The sequence below is a fragment of the Pseudozyma flocculosa genome, assembly GCF_000417875.1.
Source record: "Pseudozyma flocculosa PF-1 unplaced genomic scaffold scaffold00005, whole genome shotgun sequence".
NCBI lineage: Eukaryota > Fungi > Basidiomycota > Ustilaginomycetes > Ustilaginales > Ustilaginaceae > Pseudozyma > Pseudozyma flocculosa.
Window position 1 is genome coordinate 238993 of NW_006920873.1, and position 17507 is coordinate 256499.

Consider the following 17507-nt stretch of genomic DNA (forward strand, 5'->3'; position numbering starts at 1 on the left):
GGGCCCGCCCTCCACCTCCAACTCACCTCGGCCTCCGCCCCTTTCCCGTCTCCCTCGACCCTACCCCCCCCCCCCCCCCCCCCCCCCCTCCCCTCGCCTCCCCCCTGCCAGTTACGTCGCTGACGGCGGCGTACGAGCTGCGGGCGGCCGGCTACGCGGTGCACATCTTTGCGCGCGATCTGCCGTCGGACTCGACGTCGCAGGCGTTTGCCTCGCCCTGGGCCGGCGCCAACTGGTGCACCTTTGCAAAGACGCCCCAGGAGCAGCGTCGCGACCACGCAACGTTCCGCCGCTGGACGCAGCTCAACAAGACGCTCCCCGACGAGACCATGGCCATGATGGACTTTACCCACTTTTTCGACCAGCGCGAGGAGCTGTGGTTCCGCGACGTCGTCTTTGACGTGAGTCGGTGCGGGCTGCCTGCGGCGTGTTTGCGTCCCGCTTTGCTGACCACGCCACATTGCCTCTCGCCCGCAGTTCAAGGAGATTCCCGCCATCCCCGGCTCGCAGTACGGCACGAGCTACCGCAGCTTCACCATCTCGGTGCCCAACTACACGGCCTGGCTCGTCTCGGAGCTGACGTCGGCCTCGCCGCGCCACATCAAGCCCAGCGGGTCTCGGCCCCTCCGTCCGCCCGTGACGATCCAGCGCACCTCGACCGTGGCCTCGCTGGCCGACGCCGCGTCGCTGCACCCGGCGTCGTCACTAATTATCAACGCGACGGGTCTGGGCGCCGCGGCGCTCGACGACGTCCGCGACGCCGCCGTCCACCCGATCCGCGGCCAGACGCTGCTCGTCTCTGTGCCCGCCTTTACCGGCAAGGACTCGATCGCGCGCTGCGTCATGAAGCCCGGCCAGCCCACGCTCTACGTCATCCCGCGCGCCCAGTCGGGCCTTGTCATCCTCGGCGGCTCGTTCGAGGTCGGCTCCGACCAAAAGTCGCCCAACGACGCCATGACCGACCGCATCCTCGAGGGCTGCGTCGACATCTGCCCGCAGCTGCTGTGGCAGGACCCGCAGGGCCGGCGCAGGCACGCCGACTGGAAGGAGCTCAAGCAGAAGGGCCTCGTCGGCATCAACGTTGGCCTGCGTCCGGGCAGGGAGGGTGGCGCCCGCGTCGAGCGGGGCGACAAGGTGCGCGGCCGCAGTGGCAGCGCCGTCGACGTCATCCACGCCTACGGCATCGCCGCCAGCGGATACCAGTCGAGCTTTGGTATTGCAGAAGAGGTGGCCCAGCTCGTCGAGCAGTGGGCGCACGAGGGGCAGGCGCGACAGGCGCGGCTGTAGGTGGCAGGCCGGCGACGCAATAGAAACGGGCGGTGCAGCGAGCGAGACTGCCGCTGCGGCGGGCCGCGAACCGCGTGTGCGACGCGGTGGGAGTATTGGCTACTGCCGTTGATCAAGGGCCGCTTGCGCAGCGCGGCACCATCAAGGCCGCCCGTGGACGGAGCTGTCGCTCACTTTGCTCTGAATCGCCGCGCCGCCGTACTAGCGAATCGTGTATCCCGGCTAAGAGGGGAAGAGCGTTTGTCCCGGCCTGAGCCGAGTGGCCAGGCTACGTGGCAGGGCGGGCCGTCGCGTTCCATCGCGGGCGTGGCTGCGAGGTCGGTTGCGGAACGGACCGAGGACTTGGCATAGCTGAGTCGGGCATTTCGACGCGATGCCGTGCCATCATGCCCGGCCAGCTGGGAAGACGCCGCAGCGGTCCACGCCGCCCGCGGCATGCTGTCGATACGGCACCCTTAGCCCCGATTTCAAGCCGACAACAGACCGTACGAGATCTAAGTTCAGCCTCGTCTCCTTTGTTTCGTTCGCGAGCTAGGAGGATCTCGGACCACGCTCCTAGTCTGCAGGCTGGGCGCACTACTTGGCGCGTGACGGGTCGCCATTTAGCCGGCGGCCGTTCCGTAGGCGGCGCAACCCCCCGGCCCTTCCGCACGGCGAAAGAGGATCCGCCTGGTGGCCATGTCGGATAGAGTCGATACTGCATCCGCTCAACGTTTGACTTTCAGGACATCATCCATTCGGCTCGTCCGGAAGGCCAGGCAGAGCACGACTCCAGGACTGGACCACTGACAGGCCACCAGCCTCGAACCTTGCCGCCTTGTCTGCACCCACAGGTCGTGCTCAGTGACCTTCCTCTCACGACCAATTGTCCTCTCCGCCGCCAGCGCTAATGCGCATCGCTATCGCGCCTTGGCGCACAGTGGACGAGCGGGCAGAATCTGCGATTCATGGCGGATGGCGCTAAACTTGACCTGCTGGCGCGATCGGTCAAGGGCGGGCACACATTCACGAGTGGCGCGTATCACGGCCCAAGCCGCATCGACAGCCTGCCGCCTCAACATCCCGCCGCCCTCGTCAAAACGGACAGCCCGTCGGTGAAGAGGATGCCGCACCGATTCTTTCGGGAACAGAGAGGAGATAGCGCTTCTTCAAAGTCCGCCTCCCCTCGAGACGACCACCACCTCGTCTATTCAGGACGCCATCGCCAGCGCTTTGCACCGAGACAACCTAGGTGCCAACTCGGCCCATCCCGCGATCCCCACTGGCGGTAGCGGTGCGGCCAGCCATGATGCTGCCCGGCGATTGGCCCAGCATGGATGCACACAATACCTCTTGCGCGGGGCGCTCCCTTCCTGCGGGCGGCTCAGCCGACGTTGGGAGGATGCCGCACTGCGCTCGGGCGCTCGTCCTTTCGCGGTCCTTCACTTGCCATCTCGAGGGCTCGGACTCCAGCAGGTCACAGGATGGCTCGCTGCTAGCAGAACTTGTCGAGCAAGGCGGTTCCCAGACGTGTGCAAGGAGATATAAGGCAGCATCGCAGCGAGGACCTCCAACAGCATCTCGTCAATATCGACAGCCATCTCCGCGTCTCGAACCCCCCGATCGCAACAGCGCCCTCCAAGCCTCCATCTCGATCCGCCCCAGACTTTTCACTCACCCGCCACAAACCTGGCCTCCCACCCATGAAGCTCTCCATTGTCTTTGTCGCCGCGCTCATCGGCGCCACCACCGCGAATCCCCTCGGTGGTATGGGCTCCGGACTCCTCGGTGGCGGCTCGAGCGGTGGCTCCGCTGGCGGATCTCCCGGCGGCCTCCTCAGTCGCTTACAGGGTGGATCCGCGGGCGGATCTTTCAGCGCTTCCAGCCCTGACGGTGTATCTGCGGGTGGGTCTTCCAGCGCTCCCAGCCCGGGCGGTGTATCCGCGGGTGGATCTTCCAGCCCTCCCAGCCCGGGCGGATCTGCCGGCAGCGCTGCCCCGAGCCTCCTCGGCGGCGGATCTGCCGGCGGCCTGTCGAGCCTCCTTGGAGGTGGGTCGAGCGGTGCATCCACGGACGGATCTGCCGGCGGATCTACCGGTGGCTCAGCTGGTGCACCCTCCGCTGCAAGCCCAACTTCCCCGGGCGGCGGCGCCGGAGGGAAATGCGACAGCTACAGTGAGTGAACCCGTCAGTGCGGGCAACAGCGGCGACGACGCCACACAGCCCTGACTTGTCCGCTCCCCGTCGCCCGTCGCTCGACGCACGTCTGCCAGCCATCATCAACACCAGAGGAACTACAGAGCTCCAAGGACCCTCGGTCGGCTTCCTGGGCATGAACCAGCAGCTGCTCATGGCTGCCCCGGGCGGCAAGCAGGTGAGTGCCTGCGCAGTCGACGGCGCCGCGTCACAACCTCTTGACGATCGCCGCCCCCGTCGCCTCTGCTCGACAGTACAACACCCTGTATCCTGCCGACTGGAGCCAGATCTCGACGGTGGGAACATTGGATGTGAGTGGCAGGCGCATCCGCCCGCCCTCCGGCCGAGTGACGCCTTGGCTGACCGTTGGCTGCCCATGCCCACGCCGAAAGATCGTCAACAAGGTCAACAGCGTGCTGCGTACAAGCCCGAAGGAGTGCTTCATCCTCCAGGGCTACTCGCAGGGCGCCGCCGCCACCACCAACGCCATGCCCAAGCTCACCGGAGCCGCCTTTGACGCTGTCCGGGGCGTCGTGCTCGTGAGTCGGCCCGACGTTGCCGTGGTGGCCCCGCCGTGCGATGGCGTGGACTAACGACCTCGGACCCCCGCCCGGTTTCGACATCACCAGGTGGGAAACCCCGAGCGGCAGCCTGGAAAGGACTGCAACGTCGACGACCGCGGCGGCAGCTCCACCAAGATGGTCGGCGGCATGATGGCCATGCTGGGCGGCATCCCGGCTAACTGGGTCCCCAAGGTGCTCGACATCTGCATCTTTGTGAGTCTGACGGCAGCGACGTCGCAGTGTTGTCGCTTGACCTGGCCGCGCTGACGACGGCAACCTTCCTCCCCTCTACTCGATGGCGTCGGCATGGCGACGCAGGGCGACGGCGTGTGCGACACCACCCACGGCTTCGGCATCAACCCGCCGCACCTCCTCTATGGCGGATCGAGCTCCGTGCAGGGCATGGGTGCCAGCTACATGAAGAAGGCCCTCGGGTACTGAGAGAACCGCCCTGCGCTACCTCCTCAGCTCTTTTCCCCCGCCCGTCATCACGGTCGCTCGATGCGCCGTTGATGGCGGCTGCCACGCTCGCTCTGTGTCTCCCTGGCTCCTTAGAGCCCCTCGCCGTCCTTTCTTTCCCTACCGGTTCGGAAAGTTCTACACAGTCTCGCAATGCTGAATGTCAGGTACTGGCCTGGTGCCGTCCCGACGTCAATCGAGATGCTGACCGTCCTTGTCCAGCTGACAAAGAGCTTGTCTGATTCAGACCGCTCGTCTTCGTGGAAGAAATGTGGCGGAGCCGAGCTAGCGAGCAAGACTGGGCTCAAACGCTGGCCAGACCAGAAGATTGTGGCACCCCCGGTGATGGCCGGTCCTCATTGATGCAGAGCAACATCACCGCATGGGCTGAGTTCCATCACCCACTCGCGGCCAAGGAGCGCTCGGTTGGTGGTCCCGGTCGAATTCGTGAACGGCGGACGGGTCAGGTGGTATGTCAATGTTACAAACAGCGAGGGCGTCGTTCCTCGTCTCTGACGGGCATGTCGAGCAAGTGGGCATTGCCAAAGGGGCAGCAGCGGCGGCCGCCGGTGGTGTATGAATAACAGGCGTGGGGGCGAGATGGAGCAGGTTGCGCGAATGGGATCCACCATGGTGACCTCGCCATCACTGCTCGCCGTATCCGTTCGGGTTGTTGCTCTGCCACCTCCAGAGGTCCTGGGCCTGCGGTCAGAGTGGGATGCAAGCGTTCAGAGACGGAGGAAGGTGCGTTGGTCAGCCATCGCCGAGGAGCCGCCTGTTAGACACGCAGGGAACGCCTCTGCGGCCACTTACCATGTCGTCGAGCGTCCGGGTGGCCTTGAAGCCGAGCTCCTGCTCGGCAAGCGTCGGGTCGGCGGTGAGGTCGGGGACGTCGCCGGTCCTCCTGCCGACGATGGTCGTGGGGAACTCGTAGCCGGACACCTTGCGCATGGCGTCGACCATGTTGAGGACGCTCATGCCGACGCCCTTGCCGAGGTTGTAGGCGCGGTACTTGCCCTTGGTGTCGGTCTTGCCCTCGGCAAAGATCTCGTCGCGGTCGAGGGCCTCGAGGGCGTTGACGTGGCCGCCGGCGAGGTCCTCGATGTGGATGTAGTCGCGGACGCAGGTGCCGTCCGGGGTCGGGTAGTCATTGCCGAAAACCTTGAGGCCGCCCTCGCGGTACTTGCCGACGGCCATCTGCGAGAGGAGGGGCAGCAGGTTGCCCGGCTTGCCTCGCGGGTCCTCGCCGATCAGGCCCGACTTGTGCGCGCCGGCGGGGTTGAAGTAGCGCAGGCCGATGGCGCGCCACTCGGGGTAGGCGTCGCACGTGTCGCGGATGATGACCTCGCTCATCCACTTGGTGCGGCCGTAGACCGACTCGGGCGCAAAGGGAGACGTCTCGGGGATGGGCACCTTGGGCGGCGTGCCGTAGACGGTGGCCGACGAGCTGTACACGAGGCGGGTGCACTTGTTCTCGTGCATGACCGAGAGCAGGTTGACCAGGCCGCCGACGTTGACGGCGTAGTAGCTGCGGCGGTGGCGGGCGGCGGCAGCGGCGACGTAAGGGGGAAGGTCAGCCTCGGGTCTCTTCTTAGGAGCAGCGGATCGTGCTCCGGCACTCACTCGATCGGGATCTCGGAGCTCTCTCCAACGGCCTTGAGCGCGGCGGTGAGGATGACGCCCCAGATCTTGTCGTCGCCCGAGTAGGCGTCAAAGACCTTCTTGATGTCGTCCTTGGACCGGAGGTCGCCCTTGAAGACGTCGACCTTGCAGTCGTCCTTTTCCTGCTGGGACGCGCCCTCACCGAGCTCGTCGATGGCGATCTTCTCGAGGCGCTTGACGGCGGTGGGGAAGGCATTGTGGAAGTTGTCGAGCACGGTCACGCGGAACTTGCGGGTGAGGAGCGTGACCAGGGCGACGTGCGAGCCGATGTAGCCGGCACCGCCGGGGATGAGGATCCTGGGCTTCTGGGAGGTCATCTTTGCGTGCAGAGCGGGGCGGTAGGTGGGGCAGGTGTGGATGGTGATGGTGAGGAGGGTGGCAGTGAGGAGAACGAGTGCGAGATGAGCGAGGCGAGACGAGAGGATCAGGACGCAAGAAGAAGCTTGGATCGATCCGACGTGAGCAGCAAGCAGATCAGAGCGCTCTTCTCCTTCGGCAGCTCCGAAGGACGAGGCTGGGGGCGCCGCCGTGGACGGGTTTCGGCGTGCACCGACAACCGTGCGTGGGCGGGTGCGTGGGTGCGTGCGAGGGAGCGCGCCAGGCCAGCCAGAAAATGACGCATGGGCCGTCGCCTGCTCGGCGCCGGCAGAAAACGACGCCTGCCTGCTGGAAGCAAGGAATTCTTCGCACAATAACGGGGGGCCTCAGAGGGCCAGGCAAGATTGCCGGAATCGAGCCGGTCGACGACACCCGCAAGCCCGGCGACGGCGCCGAAACAGGTGGTGCACGTCGTGCTGCCGGCTTGGTCTGGTGGCGAGCGACATCGCTGACGATGGTGTCGAGCAGGGACGAGCGACGGCGACGGCGGCGCTTGACACCAGGGAGGATCCGCAGGCAGGCCACGCAAGCATCGGCTCAGAGCCGCGAGCGAGCGGAAGGGGCCGATGGCCGCAAGAAAGCCGAAATCGATCAAGCGACGGCGTGGAGATAGATGGCCTGCCTCGACCTCGATAGGGCGCTCCCACCGGCATGTTTGTCGCAACAACATACAGCTCAGCTTACCGATAACGCCGTCCGCCTCGCACACGACGACCAAGTACGGCGATCAAGGCATTCTTAATTCTTGCGGCCTTTGTTCTGGAAACTCTTCGCTGCCACCACCGCCACGCCGGCGCATTAGGAGGAGCGCGCACGATGATGGCTAGGCTGCCTCTGGTATCCCTGCGCCTCGCGCCGTTCCGGCCATCGGCTCGGCCCATCGCCCGTTCGATGCGGCGCCCGCTCTCGATGAACGCTCCGCAGCCCTCTCCTGCGCAGCAAGGCTGGGGCCTGGCACCGATACCGTGCTCCTTCTACCGCGGCGGGACTTCGAAAGGCCTGCTATGGCCGGCGTCGACCTTGGCTCGGTTCCCTTCCGATGTGCGGGACAAGATCATCTGCAGCGCAATGGGATCCCCGGACCCGGACAAGCGCCAGATTGACGGCCTGGGAGGCGGCATCAGCTCGCTCTCCAAGACGGCCGTCGTGGGGCCACCATCGTCGTCGCTCAGCCGCGAGGTGCAGCGGCGAGGCGACAATCACCGCTGGGTCGGCGACGTCGGCGAGTGGATCGACGACGAGGTCAGGGCGGCAGCAGACGACGCCGGCGGCTGGGACGTCGTCTACCGCTTCGGACAGGTCCCCGTCGAGAAGGGCAATCAGATCGACTGGTCGAGCACCTGCGGCAACCTCGTTTCGGCCGTGGCGCTCTTTGCACTTCAGGAAGGCGTCGTCCCGCAGGCAAAGGTCCGGGCCCACTTTGCTAGGACTCAGCCCGCGCGGCCAATCCCAGAGGACGGCGACACGACCATGTTCCCCGTGCGCATTCTCGCCGCTTCGTCGGGCCACATCGTGATCGCCAGCGTGCCCATGATCGCTGTGAGCAGCCGCGGCCAGGCGGGACGGCAAGTCGCCTGGCACCCCGAAGTGACGGGCACCACCACCATCTCTGGCGTACCGGGCAAGGCGCCCGGGATCCTCGTCTCGACGCCCCTTGACACGTCGGTCCTCCTGCCCACCGGCCGGTCCCTCGACAGCCTGACGGTGCAGGGCCACACCTTGCCGCTGACCGTCATCAATGCAGGGCTGCCCACCATCTTCCTCCCGGCCTCGTCGATCCCATCCTCGATCCTTGACGCCGACGCGCTGCCGACCCTCTCGCCGTCAGACCTCGACGCCAACCGCCCTCTGATGAACCTGCTGGAGGAGGTCCGGCAGGCGACGGCCACCCTCTCGCCGGCGCTCGCCAAAGCCATGTCGCCGTCGGCGCCAAAGATCTGCCTCGTCCACCCCTCGCAGCCGCAGGGCTACGCCACCACGGGCGGCCAACGGGTCGAGGGAGACGAGATGCACATCCTCATCCGCGCTGTCAGCGTCGGCAACGTCCATCGCACCGTGCCGGCCACGTGCCTCTCTGCGCTGGCGTGCGGCCGAGCGTTTGCCGATTCGACCATCGAGCAGGCCGTGCGGCAATCGAGCTGCGGCCCGGCGGCGGCCGAGGACGAAGAAGGCATCCGCAGCATCTCGGTCGGCCAGCCGGCGGGCGTCTCTTCGGCTTCGATCCGATTGGTGAAAGCGGATGGCGGAGGCGAGGTGCCGGAATCGATCGTCTATTACCGCACCGCGAGGAGGATAATCAAGGGGAGCATCGACGTACCGGCCGAGCTGATACGGGATCATAAAGAGGAATAGATAGATCCAGATCGTCGACAGAGCGTCGAGCTCGAGCGGTCCACCACCGCTACTGCTTGAAGAAGCTCCAGGCCCATGCCAGCGTCTTGGCGGCATACCAGGCGCCCACGATGCCCAGGCCCCAGCAGCACGCATCGCCGACCTCGCTCAGGCTCCTGAGCTCGGCGGGGACAACGACAAACCTACCGCTGTCGTCCCGTTTGGTCTCTAGGCCGCGCTCCTTGGCGACCTTGTCAAAGGCGCCCTGGACAAAGTCGCCGTGCCTGTAGAAGCTGCGCATCAGCTCGTCTTTTTGCATCCAGCGGTTGCGCAGCCACTCATCGAATGCCTTCTTCTCGGCCTCGCTCGAGTCCTTGCTCGACAAGTCGCCCAGCGCCGGGACGTCGAGGTCCGAAGTCGAGATCGACGAGACCGAGGCCGGGTTGAACGACGTCGTCCCCTTGGGCGCCGTCAGACGCGTCATGGTGAAGTGCAGGTGGACCGCCGGCGGGGGAACGCCTTGCATAAAGACCGAGCCTGGAGGATGAGAACAAGGACGGGCAGAGAGGGACAGTCTCGTTCAGCGCGACAAAGTTCAAGGCCATCGAAGGCGGGGCACGCGTGCGCGACGCCGCACTCACGAAGCGTGTAGTAGCTCTGACCGTAGCCAGCGGGAGGGATGCCGGGGTAGCCCGTGGTGAAGTCCTGTAGGCAGCGGAAGGTGGGCAGAGGTTTAGTGTCAGATCCCGGCCCAAGGAAACACGCCACAGCGAGCCTGGCACCACTCACCACAAGCCAGAGGTCGTCGACCTCCCTGCCCAACGTCCGCAGGCAGAAGAACAGCCCGGTGCTCCTGGGCAGCAACAGGTTCTCCAGGTCCTCGTACCCCATCTTGTCGGCGTACTTTTTCGAGAGCGGCCGCGTGTTGGGCGAGACGAGGGTGCCCTCGGGAAAGATGAGGAGGAGGAGCTTCTTGGTCGCCTCGGTTTCGTCGATGCGGTGCGCAGCGACCTCCTCGAGCTGCTGTGCGAGGGGCCCCTGGTCGGCCGCCCAGTTGCGGGCGAGGAAGATGAAGCGGAAGAACTGCATGCCCCATCCGACAAAGGGAACCCACTTCAGGCTCTTCTTGAGGATGATGAGGATCGAGTCGGCGAGGTCAGAGTAGTAGGCGAGGCACCAGAGGTAGAGCCAGTCGGTATAGACCTGGCCATCGGCAAGGGGGGAAGAAGCAGGGGCGCAGTTGGGGGAACGGCACGGGCGTCAGTGGCCGAGCAGCTGGCAGCACCTAGGGACGGTGCGGACGGGCACGCACCTGATGGTTGGACATCCACACGCTCTTCCTGGGTAGATCGACATGCTGCACCTTGCCGCTCTGCTTGTCGCGCTGCACAAACTGCTCCGGGTCGAGGTACCCGCCCTTGCCGTCGCCAAAGCTGAGGACGAGCCGGGTGGGCCCAAAGAACTGTGAAATGACCAGCAGCGCACGTCCAAACGCCAGCTTGGTATAGCGGATGATGGCGACGAAATAGGGCTGCGTGTTGGGGTGGAGCGACAGGGGAAAGGCGAGAATCTGGACCAGGTTGGCAGAGAGGATGCAGAAGTTGAACACCACCGCAAACAGGATCGTCTGCACGAGCGTCGACTGCGGCGCGCGAGACGAGATGGGGATCGTGTAGGCTTCGGGCGTCTTCAGGGGAGGGTTAGCGGGCGAAGGCCCGCCTCCGTCGGGGCGTTGCGCGGTGGCCATGGTGAGAGCAGAGGGGCGAGGCCGGGCGACGTTCTATCCGTTCCGTTCCGAGGCGATAAGTTACGAGTGCCGGAGTGCAGGGTGTCTGGAATTGCCTTCTATGCTTGATTCGTCAGAGCGTCGATTGCGGTGGATGTTGATCCTCGTCGAATCGACGTAGGGCCGGGAAGAGCGACAGAGGGGATGGTAGAGCGCTCGATGGATCGTGGGTTGTACCTCTTGCCTCTGCCCCTTGAGCGACGGACGGGACACACAAGCCGAATGGGCTGCCCTCGGCCTAGCCTCGACCCCTCCACCCCGTTTCCGCCGGGACCCTTGGAGCCAGGAACATGCACACGCACCCACGCACGAAAGCGTCAACCTGCGTGCCAGACAGCGCGGCATCGAGTCGGTTGCTGCAAACCCCAAAAAGGTAATGCCCCGTACTAGGCTCGAACTAGTGACCTTCTGTTTAACTCTCAGCTCATGCTGAAGCACCGTGTATTAGACAGATGCGATAATCCAACTACGCTAACGAGGCGGTTGATGTCACGGCCGATATATTGCAACATATGATCAAAAAACAAACGAAAGCTGTTGGTTCCGCCAGGCCGAGGCGGTCGTACGGCTTCCGGCGTTGCACGGAGCGGGGAAAATCACGGGCCACCGAGGCGTCGCTGTGGCCGATGCCGACTCTGCCCCGTGAATCGAGAATGGGCCCACGCTTCGCATCGTCACCGATGCGTCCGACTGCCCGCCCTCCTCTCCCTCTCACCATCACCATAACCATCACCGCCATCGCCACCGCCATTCTTGCACGGCCTTCGCATCCCATCTGAACGCATTTAGACAACCAAGCGTGAGTGTCGGCTGGAGGCTTGCGACTCGTAAGTGGTGGCTGCCGCGGATGGCCCTTTGCTGACCGGCCCTTCCTCGTCTCTCCATCTCTTTCTCTCTCGCCCTCAACGTTGAATCCTCCTGTCTCTCACCACGCCGACATCTGAATTATCGCCGCCGCCATCACCACCATGCTGTCAACCGACCGCACCGGCCCATCGCCGATGACCCCGGACTTGGCCGTGGTCTGATCGGATCGCTCGCTTGCCCACCCTTTGTCTCTCTCGCACGGGTGTTGCCCCGCGGCGCATATCTCGGCGTTTGGCGTTGCCCTTCTGGACGCCGGCGATTTCCCGTGCCCGCTGGCGCCCTCTTTGCCCCGCACACGCCTCCTGCCTGACTCCACCCCAATGCCGACGCCAACCCACCCTGCCTCGCTGGAACGGGTCCCCGCTGGCTCACCGTTCTTCTGGTCCCGCACTCCCCCTGCCCTCACCCTCATCAACACCACCACCATCACCGACGCCGCGTCCGACGCTCACATCCGGTCCCCGCTCGATCTCCTCTCCAACGGCCGCGCCATCCCTTCCGTCTCAACGCGGTCACTACCCGCACCCGGCATCTCGACGGTCCGCCGCCCACCGCCCTTCACGTCCCTTCCCCGGCTCGCCATGACCGACAATAAAATCGCGGCCGCCCCTGGCTCAACCCCGACCTCGCCGACGTCGCTCCCCATCGTCGGATCGCCCTCGTCCTCGCGGCCCTCTGCCACCTCGGCCACCATCACCCACGCCACCGGTCCCACGGCTGCTGGCACAGCACAGACCCGCGTCCAACAACTCCAGCAGCACCTCTCCCAGCGCCTCCCCTCCACGCTCAAATACGCCATGTCGACCCAGGAGTTCAAGCAGGCGCCCCACAAGCTCCTCGTCATCCCCGGCCCCATTGAGGTCGCCGACGATGTGCTGCTCGCCAACGCCCACCCGGCCATGTCGCACGTCTCGCCCGACTTTGTTCCCGTCTTTGGCGACTGCATCCGCATGCTGAGGTGAGCCGCAAGCGGGACCCGGACCTGAAACATCTTCGCCGACCCGACTGACCCTATCGCCGTTTGCTCTTGCCGCCGCCGCGCAGAGAGGTGCTGTTCTCGACCGAGGCGCAGCCCGTGCTCACCGCCGGCTCCGGCACGCTCGGCTGGGACCACGTCGCGGCCAACTGCCTGCAGCCCGGCGAGAGCGCGCTGGTGCTCAACTCGGGCTACTTTGGCGACAGCTTCGCCGAGTGCCTCGAGGTGTACGGCGCCAAGGTGGACCAGATCAAGGCGCCGATCGGCTCCAAGCCCTCGCTCGCCGAGGTCGAGGAGGCGCTCAAGAAGAAGAAGTACAAGGTGCTCACCTTTACCCACGTCGACACGAGCACGGGCGTGCTGAGCGACGCCAAGGGCCTCGGCGAGCTCGTCAAGCGCGTCAGCCCCGAGACGATCCTCGTCCTCGACGGCGTGTGCAGCGTCGCCAGTGAGGAGATCCGCATGGACGCGTGGGGCATCGACGTCGTCCTTACCGCCTCGCAAAAGGGCCTGGGCTGCCCTCCCGGCCTGATGATCCTGGCGGCCAGCAAGAAGGCCATCGCCGCGTTCGAGAGCCGGACGGCGCCGCCGACGAGCTACTACGCGTCGTGGTCCAAGTGGCTGCCCGTCATGAAGGCCTACGAGTCCGGCACGGGCGCCTACTTTGGCACGCCGCCGACCAACCTCATCTACGCGCTCCACGCCAGCCTGTCGACCATCACAAAGGGCGCCGTGTCGGTCGAGCAGCGCCTCCAGATGCACGTCGAGGCCTCGGACCGCGTCAAGAACTTTGTCACCCACGACCTCGGCCTCAAGCAGCTCGTCGCCGACGGCATCAAGGACGGCGCCCACGGCATGACGGCCGTGCGCTACCCGCAGGGCATCAAGGCCACCGACCTGCTGCCCAAGCTCGTCGCCCGAAACATTGTCGTCGCCGCCGGCCTGCACAAGCAGTGCAAGGACGAGTACTTCCGCATCGGCCACATGGGCGTCACCGTCGTCGACGACAAGCAGCGCGGCGACCTCGACCACCTCCTCAAGAGCATCAAGGAGGCCCTCGCCGAGGCCGGCTACAAGGCCTAGGTTGCGCTTGCCCCGTAGACTCCGCGTCGCCGCCGCCGCGCGCATCGACCCCGTCTGTGATCTGTGGTAATCGCAATTGAAAAAACGGCAACCGGAGGTAACAACTGGCAGAGAACAGGGAATGCATCGGATCTACAGGAGGCGTTCGAGTATCGCAGAGGGGCCGCGTCGTTTCCGCCGTCACCCGTACCGCGCCTGGCCTACGGCAGGGCTCACTTGTAGAGCGCGCGGCGGGCGGCCTTGACGACGAGCTCCGTGTTGGGGAAGCAGAGCTTCTCTAGCGGCTCAGAGTAGGCGGTGGGGATGGCGGCGCCCGTGACGCGCTCGACGGGGGCGTCCAAGTAGTCGAAGGCGTAGTCGTTGATGGTGGCCGTGACCTCGGAGCCGACGCTGCCGAAGGGGAAGCCCGACTCGCAGGTGACGGCGCGGTTGGTCTTCCTGACCGACTCGAGGATGGTGTCGACGTCGAGCGGCGCAATGGTGCGCAGGTTGATGACCTCGGCCTCGACGCCTTCCTCCTTCTTGAGGATCTCGGCGGCCTCCATGGCGTACGTCATGCCAATCGAGTGCGAGATGAGCGTGATGTCCTTGCCGGCGCGCTCGACCTTGGCCTTGCCAATCGGGATGACAAAGTCGTCAGAGAGGACCTCCTGGCTGACGGGGAAGCTGGTGCCGTACATGATCTCGTTCTCGAGGACAATGACCGGGTTCGGGTCGCGGATGGCGGCCTTGAGCAGGCCGCGGCAGTCCTCGGCGCTCCACGGGCTGACGGTCTTGAGACCGGGGATCGAGGCGTACCACGCCGCGTAGTCCTGCGAGTGCTGGGCGCCGACACCGGCAGCGGCGCCGTTGGGGCCGCGGAAGACGATGGGGCACGGCACGTTGCCGCCGGACATGTAGTAAGTCTTGCCACCCGAGTTGATGACCTGGTCGATGGCCTGCATCGCGAAGCTGTGAGGCGCACAGCGGAGAAGGGTCGACATGCGATCGGTCAGCAAGGCGTCGGGCGGAGCAACGAAGGACCAGCCCGCTGCGACGGACGGTGCGCGCCCGCACTCACTTGAACGTCATGAACTCGCAGACGGGGCGAAGGCCAGAGAGGGCCGCACCGACGGCGAGACCGGCGAAACCGGCCTCGGTGATGGGCGTGTCAATGACACGTCGCTCGCCGAACTTGTCGAGGAGGCCACGGGTGACCTTGTACGCGCCGTTGTCTGTTGGCGTACAGGGGTGCGGGAGACGTGGTCAGAGACGCGGTTCTGCAGAGGACGCGGCGGGCTGCACCTCTGCCGACTCCAAGGGCAGGGCCAGCTCCGCAGGGAGGCACGGCAGCGCGACCGGCCGGTCACTCACATCGGGCGACCTCTTCGCCGAGGATGAAGACGTTGTCGTCCCTGAGCATCTCCTCCTCCATGGCCGAGTTGAGCGCATCACGGACGGTCATCTCCTGGGGCTTTCCATCGGTGCTGGCGTTGCGCGAGGACGAGGGGATGAAGGCGGTGAGGGCGGCAGGGTTGGTGGTCAACCGCGACGAGCTGGCGACGGGCGAGGCGGACGAGGTCTGCTGGAGCAGCTTCGAGGGCTGCCTGATGGCAGACGAGGTGCCGAGGCAGCGGGCCTGGGTGCGCGAGGCGGCGGCACCGACCTGGCTGCGGGCCAGCGAGGCAAATGCGGTACGGGCGGCGGACATGTCGACAGAGGAGGTGGCGGCGAGGACCGAGGAGGGGAGGATGACGGAGGGGAGGAGGGCGAAGAGGGTAGGAGGGATGGCGGGGGTGGTGGTGGTGGCGGCGATGGTGCTGCTGAGAGATCCAGAGAGTTGGCCAGGCGAGATGGCGTGGGCGAAGGCGAGGTTGCTTGTCGATCAACGGCGGCGGCGGCGAGGGACGAGGAGCAGGTAAGATGGGGGCGGCGACGGCCAGACTTCGAGATGGGCCGCACGGTCGAACCCTGCCTGCCTGCCTGCCTGCCTGCGAGGCTGCCGCTCGCTCTGGCCTCTGCGCCCGACAAAAAAGAAGACGGCCGCGCGCCTGCCTGCCTCTCCCTTTCGCCGACGTCGGCGGGCGCCTTCCAAAAATTTGGATTTTTTTCGCGCTCCCCCACCCTCGCAGCGAGCAGCGGAATATCGATCCCCCCCTCCGTCCGCCGCACGGCCTCAGCTTGCCGTCGGCGATACGATGTTGCCCTTCGAAGGGACGGTTGGCTGGCAGGTCTTCATGTCGAGCACTGAGCCAGCGACATGTCTAGCATCCTAGACCACGATGTCGAGAGGAGGCACCAGGCGATGAGGCCGGAAGAGGGGCGGCGGAGACCGACATGCTCTCCCGTCCACGCCGACGGCAAGTTCCGCTCGCGTGCTTGCCCCAAAAGCGCGGCGGGCAGGGGGGGCCACCCACCGAGACCAGGCCTGGTCAAAGGGTTTCTTGGGGCAGCCAGCGAGCGGCGTGTTGGCCGGCGTCGAGCCAGCTGGCCCCTCGGCGCGTAGTCGGTCCAAGCCAAGGCCTGCCTGGCCCTCGTCGGGACAGATCGAATTTTTGCCATGCCTTGCCCGATAAGACCCCACCCGATGTCTAGCGGAGAGCCATCCTCCGTCTTCCGAGCCTGGCAATGATCACGTTCGGCTGGCTGGTCAGGCAGGCCAGGCTGACGGGCGTGGGGTTTTGCTGGGCCTGCGTTGGACGCGGCGCTTCCGCCTTGTACCTACGACAACCATCCACAGCCCATCGACCTGCAGATTCCCTCTCATCACGCGCGGAGAGATCGACGTACAACCGACTCAGGACACGGACGGACGACCCGACAGCAGCGTCTCGCTCGACCCGCAACATCAGACACACGTTTGCCGGCCAAGAACGCTCGCCTAGACCCCGGCTGCGACCGCACGGGCTCGCTCTGCGCCCATCATGAGTGAGTGACGGGCCTTGCGACCGTCAGCTTGCCGCCCAGCCCTGGCTGACATTGGCTCTCCTCGCCCGCTCCTGCCACACCCCACCGCAGTGGATGACCTGTCGACGGGCTCGTCGGACTACGCCGCCAACTCGTGGGTGACGTGGTTCCTCTCGACCAAGGGCAACGAGTACTTTTGCGAGGTCGACGAGGACTACATTCTGGACCGCTTCAACCTGACCGGGCTCAACGCCGAGGTGCAGCACTATCCGCAGGCGCTCGACCTCATCACGGATGCGCTCGAGGACGACCTCGAGGACGAGTCGCGCGACCAGGTCGAGGCACAGGCCCGCCTGCTCTACGGCCTCGTCCACGCGCGCTACATCATCACCACCCGCGGCCTGGCAAAGATGCTCGAAAAGTACAAGCGCGCCGACTTTGGACGGTGCCCGCGCGTGCTATGCTACCAGCAGGCACTCCTCCCCGTCGGGCTCTCGGACCTGCCCTTTCAAAAAGCCGTCAAGCTCTACTGTCCGCGGTGCGAGGACATCTACAGTCCCAAGAGCAGCCGGCACGGAACCATCGACGGCGCCTTCTTCGGGAGCACCTTTCCGCACATGCTCGTGAGTGTCTGGCGTCGGTGCAGGCCGGCCGGTCGAGATCCCAGAGAGACCGCGCGCAACGCTGACAGAGCACGCTGCCTACTCTGCGCTTCATCCCGCAGTTTATGGTCTACCCCAACATGATGCCGGCCAAGTCGCCGTCGCAGTCTCCGTTCCTTCTGGGCAGCTCGTCGGCGCATCGCTCGGCCAACGACGCTGGTCGGGGCAGCGGCGCAGGCGGCGGCGGACCTGGTGCACTGGAGCAGGCAGGCGTGGACGATTCCATCATCTCGACACCGGGAGGCGGCAACGTCAACCCATCGGCGGTGGCCGTCGCGGCGGGATCGAGCGCAGGCGGAGCCGGGCCGGGCGCCGTGCGGGCGTCGGGCGGCGAGGCGAGCGAGCGGGTCGACGGCGGCGGCGGGCGGCCAAGGTGGAGCGGTACCGCCGCG

At 65.8% G+C, this 17507-nt stretch overlaps 8 protein-coding genes across 8 annotated transcripts in view; 5 read left to right on the forward strand and 3 right to left on the reverse strand.

Moving 5' to 3' along the window:
* Positions 1 to 1287, forward strand: part of PFL1_01912 (uncharacterized protein) — a gene marked incomplete at both ends in the record, with an annotated part of 1443 nt that extends 156 nt beyond the window's left edge. Inside the window, 2 exons of the mRNA XM_007879423.1 lie at positions 112 to 401; positions 478 to 1287. Of these exons, the coding sequence (XP_007877614.1) occupies positions 112 to 401; positions 478 to 1287 (1100 nt within the window). The remainder of the gene's footprint in view (positions 1 to 111; positions 402 to 477) is intronic.
* Positions 1288 to 2969: 1682 nt separating this feature from the next.
* Positions 2970 to 4466, forward strand: PFL1_01913 (uncharacterized protein; the record flags this gene model as incomplete). The annotated part of the gene is made up of 6 exons (XM_007879424.1): positions 2970 to 3441; positions 3540 to 3640; positions 3717 to 3773; positions 3855 to 4001; positions 4092 to 4238; positions 4344 to 4466. 6 exons carry the CDS (start codon positions 2970 to 2972, stop codon positions 4464 to 4466), a joined length of 1047 nt encoding a protein of 348 aa, XP_007877615.1.
* Positions 4467 to 5129: 663 nt separating this feature from the next.
* Positions 5130 to 6463, reverse strand: PFL1_01914 (uncharacterized protein; the record flags this gene model as incomplete). The annotated part of the gene is made up of 3 exons (XM_007879425.1): positions 5130 to 5186; positions 5298 to 6012; positions 6108 to 6463. 3 exons carry the CDS (start codon positions 6461 to 6463, stop codon positions 5130 to 5132), a joined length of 1128 nt encoding a protein of 375 aa, XP_007877616.1.
* An 877-nt stretch (positions 6464 to 7340) lies between these two features.
* On the forward strand, positions 7341 to 8876 carry PFL1_01915 (uncharacterized protein; the record flags this gene model as incomplete). The annotated part of the gene is made up of 1 exon (XM_007879426.1): positions 7341 to 8876. The coding sequence occupies one exon, from the start codon at positions 7341 to 7343 to the stop codon at positions 8874 to 8876; it is 1536 nt and encodes a 511-aa protein (XP_007877617.1).
* A 49-nt stretch (positions 8877 to 8925) lies between these two features.
* On the reverse strand, positions 8926 to 10602 carry PFL1_01916 (uncharacterized protein; the record flags this gene model as incomplete). Its single annotated transcript, XM_007879427.1, has 4 exons — positions 8926 to 9392; positions 9497 to 9560; positions 9645 to 10058; positions 10168 to 10602. 4 exons carry the CDS (start codon positions 10600 to 10602, stop codon positions 8926 to 8928), a joined length of 1380 nt encoding a protein of 459 aa, XP_007877618.1.
* A 1703-nt stretch (positions 10603 to 12305) lies between these two features.
* PFL1_01917 (uncharacterized protein) lies at positions 12306 to 13567 on the forward strand (the record flags this gene model as incomplete). Its single annotated transcript, XM_007879428.1, has 2 exons — positions 12306 to 12466; positions 12553 to 13567. 2 exons carry the CDS (start codon positions 12306 to 12308, stop codon positions 13565 to 13567), a joined length of 1176 nt encoding a protein of 391 aa, XP_007877619.1.
* Positions 13568 to 13779: 212 nt separating this feature from the next.
* PFL1_01918 (uncharacterized protein) lies at positions 13780 to 15257 on the reverse strand (the record flags this gene model as incomplete). Its single annotated transcript, XM_007879429.1, has 3 exons — positions 13780 to 14518; positions 14628 to 14781; positions 14921 to 15257. 3 exons carry the CDS (start codon positions 15255 to 15257, stop codon positions 13780 to 13782), a joined length of 1230 nt encoding a protein of 409 aa, XP_007877620.1.
* Positions 15258 to 16470: 1213 nt separating this feature from the next.
* PFL1_01919 (uncharacterized protein) overlaps positions 16471 to 17507 on the forward strand; it is a gene marked incomplete at both ends in the record, with an annotated part of 1352 nt that continues 315 nt past the window's right edge. Inside the window, 3 exons of the mRNA XM_007879430.1 lie at positions 16471 to 16474; positions 16565 to 17076; positions 17178 to 17507. The exon at positions 17178 to 17507 is cut by the window's right edge and continues 315 nt beyond it. Coding sequence (XP_007877621.1) covers positions 16471 to 16474; positions 16565 to 17076; positions 17178 to 17507 — 846 coding nt within the window. The remainder of the gene's footprint in view (positions 16475 to 16564; positions 17077 to 17177) is intronic.